The sequence below is a fragment of the Nesoenas mayeri genome (genome assembly GCF_963082525.1).
Source record: "Nesoenas mayeri genome assembly, chromosome: 1".
Lineage (NCBI taxonomy): Eukaryota > Metazoa > Chordata > Aves > Columbiformes > Columbidae > Nesoenas > Nesoenas mayeri.
Genome location: NC_137541.1, coordinates 78,529,173 through 78,538,598, shown reverse-complemented (window position 1 = coordinate 78,538,598; position 9,426 = coordinate 78,529,173). Strand labels below are relative to the sequence as shown.

The 9,426-nt window shown below is 39.0% G+C and overlaps 1 protein-coding gene across 1 annotated transcript in view; it reads right to left on the bottom strand.

The window, feature by feature from the left end:
• Positions 1-2,668: 2,668 nt before the first annotated feature.
• Positions 2,669-9,426, bottom strand: part of LOC308039840 (uncharacterized protein) — a gene marked incomplete at both ends in the record, with an annotated part of 51,190 nt that continues 44,432 nt past the window's right edge. Inside the window, 5 exons of the mRNA XM_080343547.1 lie at positions 2,669-2,891; positions 4,022-4,139; positions 5,290-5,354; positions 6,792-6,973; positions 8,233-8,398. Of these exons, the coding sequence (XP_080199673.1) occupies positions 2,669-2,891; positions 4,022-4,139; positions 5,290-5,354; positions 6,792-6,973; positions 8,233-8,398 (754 nt within the window). The remainder of the gene's footprint in view (positions 2,892-4,021; positions 4,140-5,289; positions 5,355-6,791; positions 6,974-8,232; positions 8,399-9,426) is intronic.

Genomic DNA, 9,426 nt, shown 5'->3' with positions numbered 1-9,426 from the left:
TTGGCTATTTGTTCATTGGTTTCAGTGTAATTACCATGATTTATAGTCCACCAAGTTGTCTGTAATGATCCCTTTTTGTTGTCTTTTGACTAAAGAAGCACGCCTGACTAAAAAAGCATGTCTGACTTGGTGTACTTGCAAATTTGCCTCCAAAATAGCTTTTCTGGTTATCAGTTTCTTTTGCTACACTATAATACAACAGTCTTCTCTTCCTTTCTGGAGGATCTTCCCAGTGATGGTGCTCAGAGATGTCAAAGCCAGCTCTGAGCCTGCTAACACAGCTGTCACAGAGGACAAAGATACCAGTTCTGATCCCAGAATCAGTAATGAGGCTTTGCAATCAAACCAGAGTCCCAGAGGCCTCTCTGCCTCTGTGTTTGCTGAAACCTTGCCTCTGGGGCAGAAGGACTTAAAAGGAAGAACGTCCTTATTTCTTCCCTATTTTTAGAGGCAAAGGGATAAACAACTTCTGGAAAATGCGACTCAGGTGACCACCTATTTAGTTTTTTGTATATTTTGTGCCAGTTGCATGTTGAAGGACAAATTATTTCCTTGAATAAACTAAGAGTGCTTAGACTTGCATACAAGAAACAGGACATGTTGAAAATGTAGGCGAGTGATACAGCCTTGGCATTGGGAGTACAGAGTCTCATTTAATACTACCTGTGGCAGTGCTTATGCTATTATCGATTTGTGACTGTTATGAAGAATGATGTTAAGTCTTATTTGTTTGAAAGAGCTCGCTTTACGAAGTTGCATCTGAGGTAAATATCTGGACATGAATCATCAGATCTGACCAGAATCTCATTTCTAGTCTGACATCAATTATCAACACACATTTGATAAAACATTACCTCCCAGGAAAATCAAGCAATAGGTGCAAAAGATGCTCCCATTAAAAAAAAAAAAAAAAAAAAGTCTGTAATATAAAAAGCAATATACAGAAATAAATACCCAGACAACAGAAGTAAAACGGAAATGATGTTAGCATGAGTCACCCGAGTTTCTAGAACTGCCAATATATTTATTCAATGTTAAAAAACTGTTTGCAGAAACAGAAAGACAAATCATGATTTTCTCTGTGTTAAATTCTTGGGGTTTCTGGAACTTCAATTTTTCTTTAATTGTTTGCAGACCTAGGTGCAATATTGATATCATCTGTACTAGAGAAGCTTTCATACCTGTTCCATTATAACCCTCACTACTTCCCCATATCCGCTAGCAGTTTATAATCAGAGCTGTGATTCTAAAAAACAGTGTCTAAATGTGTGGGTCATTTTCATTAAGTGATAAAATGCAAACAACTCCATCCCCAAGGCCAGGATATGAAGAACTTGCTTTCAATGAGTACCACATCAACCATTTCCACATTCCTGTTCTTGTGCTTACACAGGGCAGACAGTGGAAAAAAGTCAGAAGATCATTTAATATGGGGAGTCCCTCTCTTTAGCCCTCTGATCTGGTACTTTCTCAGATAAAAGGTGGTAGATTTTCTTATATTAGTGCAGTGCTCTCTTCCATATCCCAAGGAAGTTTAAGATTAAGAAAGTAAGGTTGTTTCCTAGTTTTAGGCTTCTGCACAGGACCGCAGGGATCAGAGTTAACCTTCAGAAAAGAAAGGAAAATGGCTGTGATGATGGAGAGAAAACCTGCAGTGATCTTACTAGGCATGTTTGCTCCCATTGAGAAGCTACATCATGAGTGATATCAATGAAATATCAGACATCAAGTATTTTTAGAGATGTTCTTCCAAGTAATGACTGCCGGAAGAGTCTTTTATTGAAGATTATCTCTGTGCTAGGCTGTGCATGGAAAGCTGTGGATTTGCAAGCTTTCAGCACTGTATTCAAGGCTTACTGGAGGTTCCTTAAACAAGAAAGTAAATCTATATACATGTATTATAAATGCAGTGGTCATTAGGATAAAAATAACCACATAAGCACAGGCACACACACGAAAAAAATAAAAGAAACTTAAACACCTATCACTTTATTGCATCAGTTCAGAGTAATTTTACTCAAACCCAACACTGAGATGTGCTGCAAAATTAATACACCTCTTTTTTTGTTTGTTTGCAGTCCATTTTGATTGTTTAATGTGTTCAAGCCGAACTCCAGAGTCATCATTCAGTTCTTGTTCAGAGAGTGCTCACTGACAGCCCTGGGGCTCTTGTTTGAGCAAGGGCCATGGGACTCAGTTGGGAACAAACTGCTCTGGTCATGAACCACACAGCAAAGGCCATCAGAGCAACCACGCAAGTGTAACTCGATCGGCCATTGAGAGCTGTAGGACCAAATACAGAGCAAGAGGACTTGAAATAAAGTTGGTTAAAAATGGAAAAGAAGCTTATTGTAGATTTCTTCTTTTTAATTTTTCAAGCATAAACAAATTTATGACACTTGAAAAATTTTGGCTAGTCTTTCTGTTGGTCTAGAAAGCAACTGAGAACAAGAGATTAGTAAAATTCCCTAAAATTTTGAAAACCTTTCCCCCCTATTGTTTCAGATGAGGAGAGAAAGAGGATAGGGTAAAGCAAATTAAAAATCAATGTTTCAAGGATATTTCTTTGAACACCCAAAATGTAAACTAGCTGTTGAAGTCAGTAATTAGACTCCTGTTGTGCTTAGAAAAATTGAAACGTAGTTAAAGTTATGAGATGACCCCTTTTTTACATACAAGTTTCCTCACTCTCTTCTGATGTTCTTGCACTGGGAAGGATTTCTTTTTTATTGTCAATAGCTGCTTCTTTGCTGGTTGATCTTTCTGTATTTTTAGTATCTGTTGTCTCTTTGCCATCTAGTTTGAAGCGTTTCATTATTAAAACAGAGATCACTATGTATAAGAGACAGCATCCTGCCCGTAGTCCTGCAATGAGGCCAAGATAGACATTTCTAGGAGGAAAAAAAAAAAAAAGTGATAAAATATTTTTATATTAATAAAGTTTGCCAATTCTGAGTGAAACCAAGTAAGACATCAAGTACACCTTGGCAAAACTATCTATTCTCAATGAGATATTTCTCCACATTTTGAGAAATAACAGACAATCTCATGATATTTAGCCCCGGGCAGGTTCTATCATAATCAGGTCCTATACTCCCAGTAGAAATGTCATCTGTCTGAAGACTTCTTCCATTCAGCAGTCTGTATTTTAGGGCTGGAATAGTGGAAGCTGCACCAGCCGGGGCTTTTTGCCTGTTGTCCCAGCCTTCCCTCAACCACCCACTGGCAGCACTTGATGCTCCTGGCCCCAGCTCTCCATGCACCACCACTCACACAGAATCACAGAATGTTAGGGATTGGAAGGGACCTCAAAAGATCATCTAGTCCAATCCCCCTGCTGGAGCAGGAACACCTAGATGAGGTTACACAGGAATGTGTCCAGGAGGGTTTCGAATGTCTCCAGAGAATGAGACTCCACAACCCCCCTGGGCAGCCTGTTCCAGTCACCCTCACATTGAAGAAGTTTCTTCTCATATTTAAGTGGAACATCCTATGTTCCAGTTTGCACCCACTGCCCCTTGTCTTATCATTGGTTGTCGCTGAGAAGAGCCTGGCTCCATCCTCGTGACACTCACTCTTGAGATATTTATAAACATTAATGAAGCCACCCTTCAGTCTCCCCACTCATTTGGGTACCCTCTCCAAGTGGATTTTGTGAGCGGTCTTATACATTAGAAAGCAGAGAAATTAAGGATGAGGAAGAGCATCTTTAATGCTACAATCACTCCATGTTTGTTCAGTCTCCCACAAAGTCAAGGCATTCAGTGCACTAATGTTTCAATAACGGAACCATCTCTGGACATGTAAGGCAGTGTACTGCAATGTCATACATCAAACTGAATAAAAATTATTGGGTTTATTTGATCTATTAAGGCCTCATCAAAATAAGGAGTTTTGGTGTTCTTAGTGTCCTAATCAGTCAACTGAGAGTTGTCGTGGGCAAAGTTACGCCTTCGTCCTTGGTGCCCAAAGCTGCCTTAGAAGCCAAATGCATAACCCCTTACTGAAGATTTCAGCTTACCTGAATGCTTTTGTGTCATACACCCGGCAAGATCCAGATCCCCCACAATTTTTTGTCCCCCATTTCAAGCAGGTCTCATCTATCAAGGCACCAAAATAAATAGGAGCTGGGAGTCCTCCTGCAAAGAAAATTCTTGTTATATGATCTCAGACATGAAGATCTCAACATTTAATGTCATGGTAAAGAAATGAGGAAATGAATCTCAGGGTTTCTGAATTATGGCTGCATAAAACGGGACTAAACATCCACCTCCAGCTTTGAGTCTCCAAGTTAGTGAAAATATTTAAGCAAATACCTGAAGGGAGCTGAAAGAATAGAACATTATAGCATTATTATATTCAGCAAGGGAAATGTTAATAATTCTACTTTAATGGCATTTTTATTAAAATTCTAACTTCTGTTTTTTAAAGAAAAAAACGTAATAAACATTTCTTTTTCAGACCCTGGTGTTGAATTATGTGCCATTACACATTAATATTTATGTATACCAATGTATTAATAATATCCAGGTGTGACGTGACAGTTCGCCATTAAAAATTGTTAGCTGAGTTTAAAGAGCTGAAATTAGGTACTTGCTCAAAACCAACTAGGTAGTAAGTGTATTACTTATGTAGTACTGAAAGAATTCCTTTTAGACAGCCATAATGCTTTAATATAATTAGTAAGCTATTTCAGGGATAATGTGAAGTTTTGTGAAGAAAACTATTTCATAAAAGCACAAGGTTGATTCTGTGCAGTTAAAATATGGAGTTAGGAGAGAGATCCAAATGACTACTTGGGCTTGTCTGCATAGGGAAGATTTCAAAAATCAGCAAATAAATGAAGATAAGGCAATGTTTGCTAGAGGCAGGGCACACTACCTGTCTGAAAACCTGAGTGATTATTTATTGCAGTTAAACACAAGAAAGAAAATAGTAGACAAAGTACATGGCAGCTCTAAGTGAGAAATTGCCAGCAACAGGGAGCATAGGTGTTAAGGATATCAAGACTGATCAAGCTCAGGTAGTTGTGTCCACGAATAAAAAAAAAATAAAAAATTCCTTCCTCTATCTGGTTCCCTTGCTGCAGAGAAAAAATATTGAGATAATCATAATGTGTAATTACATACCAGGAAACATGTACCAAGCTCTAGAAATATTTTGAAACGCATAGTCTGCTTACAAATAATAATTTTGAAAAAATTATCTTGCTTTCATCTGGAGCAAAGGCTAGCCTGGGTCTATCTTTTTGACCACCTACTTAAATCCCACAAAGAAATGAAGTTTTACCTAGTATTCTACCACATAAAGTTTCAATTCCAACAGCAAATGATTTCAGGTCTGGTGAAACAGTTCTAAAAAAGGAAACAAAAACATTACATTGTTTTGGAGAACAATAGAAATATGTAGCTGTAGCCATCCAGTGAACATCTGAACGTGCCCCATTGCAAAGGTATTATGGCCTACCCAGCATAGCTCACTCAATTTGTAATTGAAAACATTCACCACAGTAAAAGTTCAGATGTAGAGCCTCCTTCCATTGACTTCAACTCTCATTGGAATAAATGGGAGATTCTGCAGAAACTGACCTTGAACCCAAGGAGAAAGATTGTAAAGACTTCTGGGAGAGGATGCACAGGAAACTTAAAGTAAACCTACTAAAAGTAGGCAGTTCATGTCCATAAGTTAAGCTCCAAGAGGCTGCCTTGCTTTAGAAGAGGCAATACTGTGCAGTGGTGAACAGAAGCAACAAGGGTGTGCAGGCCTTGCTAGCTACATAGAGGTAAAATCCACCTCTGCCTCTAACATTTTGCAGAGAGACAGTGAATGTGAGTTACCTGGCTACAAAAGCATCTCATTCCTACCAGTTGAGAAACAGCCCATCTCCATCAGATGAACTGGAAGAATTCACATAAAGCAGAGGGGTGTACTGAACTGGCGCAGAGGGAGGAGGCAGACTTGCTATGGCCACACTATTTCCTGAACGGGAGTCTAAACATCAGAATATTGTCTTTTCAGCATTAGCGTGAAAGGCTTCTGATTATACACATTACTATTCCGAAAACATTTTCCAGCAAAGTTAGTTTTGTCCTTAATCCAGGTATGTGGTAAGAACAGCTGCACTTAGAAATATTTCAGAAGAATCAGCAGCTTAGGAAAAAGAGTTATCTAGCCACGTGTACTGACTACTGAAGATTGCAATTCACCCATGAGCATGACTGGAAAGAAACTTCCATGCAAAAGGCACAGAACACTGTTTTTTCTTCTGAGTTTAAAATAGCAGCACTTCTTTACAACTGAAGGAATAAAAATGTAAAAATTACTGATGCTGACATAGTTCTGTTCATACCAGTTTGACAAAATGGGAGTATCAGGCTTCTCACAACACAGAAAACATTCTGAGGCAACAAAACTTAACAAAGGTGTTTTTCTCCTCAGTAATGTGAACAGTACAGTCACCTTGGATATGGCTTAGCACCACATTTTGTTTCAAGTTCATTGCTGTGTTATAAACATCCCTGTCATTGGAAGTGAAAACTAATGTTTAGGATGAGCATAAGGCCCACCCATTTCATCACCAAAGTATCTATTCAGCCTTGAATTGGAATTAAATCGGTGGACAGGCATTTGGCTGTGCCTCTGAAAAGAGCTGGATTTCAGACTACAGGCAAAGACTCAGATACGCAATTTGATCAGCATGCCGTTCCTCACAATAGGAATTAAATAGTAGACACCATACTCTGTTTCTCTTTCCCTAAGCTTTATGGTCAAGGTAAGGTAAAGTATTTCACCTAAACATAATCATGTATGTAGGAGTGCCTCCTAAGACTAAAATAAATGCACACGCAGTCTGTAATGCTAAAAAGTAGGGAAATGCTTTGGTACAGCTTTCTCTTTGGCATTGTCCCAAAACTGCAGAGGAATTGCCAAGTCCATGCCCTTGTCCTTCCACACAGCTGCAATTATGAAACACCTGAAAGGAAAAGATGAGAAGAAGAATTTATTTCATCAGAAGTCAGTGGCATAAAACTATTTTAGTAGCTATATTTTTCACTCGCCATAACAAGCAGTCTGTTGTTTACACTGAAAGAACCTCCCTAATCATCTTTGCAGACTGGTGACCAAGTTCATCGGTATGCTTCAGACGCTTTGAGCTGCTCCAGAGACACAAAGCAACTGTGACTCTAGTTTCAGCCGTGCCATTTCTAGGACAGAAGGTGCTCTGTTTAAAATGGGCCCAAGCTACAAAATTCAGACATGAACTGTTATCCAGCCATTCTGCTCAGGCATCCTATGAAGTAAATGAGTAACAATAAAAATACAGAAGTGGACCCAGCAATGCAATCATGCATATCTATCATTATCTGTCTAAAACACCATTTGATGCTGGATTGAGGGAGGGCTATTTCATAGCCTTTGAAGTTAGCAGGAAACATGGGTTTGAAAGCCAGTTCCCCTGGGCGAAGCAAGAGAATGTTGTCGGGATATAAGGATATAAGCTTGAAAACGTTGCCTGTCTCTTTCAGTATGGTTACAGTAAGACAATTCTGCTTCTGCCAGAAGACATTACCATTTTCACACACTTCTGCAAACTTACTGTTTTTAATGGTATTGCCCAGGTAGGGTTGTTTGGAGTACTGGAAATGGCTTTGCTGCTGATACATTGAACAAAATGACCTCTTGGCCATTCAATTTAGAGTTATGACTTGCTTGTTTGAGCTATGGCAGCTCAGGAAAGCAGGGTATTCCAGTGTGATCTGTAACAGTTTGTGAAACCAGCACTCACAATTTTACACAGGTCTGCTGCACATGAGTCGACACTATGGAATTTTGCTAGTATAACAACCAGACTAGTGAAGGTTTCCTAAGGCAAAGGCCTCTTAGCTGTATTGTACCTACGCGGTAAGAGATCTACTGAGAAACTTAAAACCAAATTTATGGTCATTTTGCTGAGAAGAAAATAAATTACAAACCAAATTGAAATAAAAGCATTCAAGAAACATAAGCCAATAGTCTGAGACTTTCATGTCTTTCCTGAATAGATTACTTGTCTCACCCCGACAGTTTTAAAAATCTTCCTTGCAAACTTGCACTCATGCTGTTTCTACTACAAGGTTAAATCATACAGAATGGACATTTGAGTCTACAGGACTTCTTAATCACAAAGCCAAAACACTAACAGATGGAGAAATCTAGCTATGTGTATGATCACCTATCCACCTATATATTTACCATGTTCTTTCCTGTCCCTGTTGATGATTTACATCCCGCAAAACAGGCTGTCATGTAAGTGATCCCATTATCCCCACATACAGGGTCCCACTGATCCAGCTTGCAGCCGCAGTCAGCATTGCAACTGGCCATGAAGTTGTTTTTAGGAAAGGAAAGATGTTTTAATCTGGAGGAAAACAGGAAAAAAGTAAAAAAAAAAAAAAAAAAAAATAAATTAAAAAAAAAATCAGACATGAATAGTCAAACAAAATATTAGAGGGTACGCAGGAAAACCATGGAGAAAGTTTAGCAATAAACAGGGACAGGTAACTGGGACAGGTAACTGCTACCATCCAATAGACTGTGCAGTTGTCATATGGAGACTGGGCTAATTTCAGCTAAACCAAAGCTCCATTGAGATTTTTTTCATCAAGATTTTTTCATTTTTGTGGATTGTTGCTGAAAAGGCATGGAACTCACAAACTTGATATTCTTGGCTGGGAGGGAATATTTGGTATTTTTCATTTGAAAGTTCAACCCAAGAAAAAGAAAATCATACCTAGAATCTCTCATACCTTGTAGACTGGCCATGCTTTTCGGTAGCAGCAGATATCATACCATATCTGGGTGACATAGAACTACAGCAACAAGATGTCCTTAACATTTTTTTTCACTGGATCAGAGCTGGTTAGTAGTGACGAAAGGTGCATGAGCCTTAGTGAGAAGTGCTACTTTTGTCTCAGCTCTGACAGTTTTCAGCAGCAGCCCTGCACCTGGGACAGGCTTGAGCCCCATTTCTCATCCGATCTCATTTCTTGTTATGTATTATCATGGACTTCCATAGCTTTCACCTTTACCAACATATCTGTAAGAAACATCAACCTCAAGCCCCAATGAGCTAAACTAAGTGGGTGACAACTATCACTGAGAATCTAAAAAGTGGCCAGCAACTCTGAGGGCACGGTAGTTGGGCTCAATTATCAGAAAGTGTTAGGAGTCTACCATCTACAAATCACCCCTACCTTGAAGTGACTCACTAATAAAAAGGAAAAGTGTTCAAAACTTGCCTTTTCTTCTTCCACACCCCTCCATCCAAAACATACTTCAAGGGGGTGTGTTTTTAGGCATTTCTCCTAAGTCTTTTAGCAGGGAAAAAAAATGGGGGGCTAGCCCTTGATGGGCTGTTGCTCATCTTCAAACTACAAATTGTTAAAC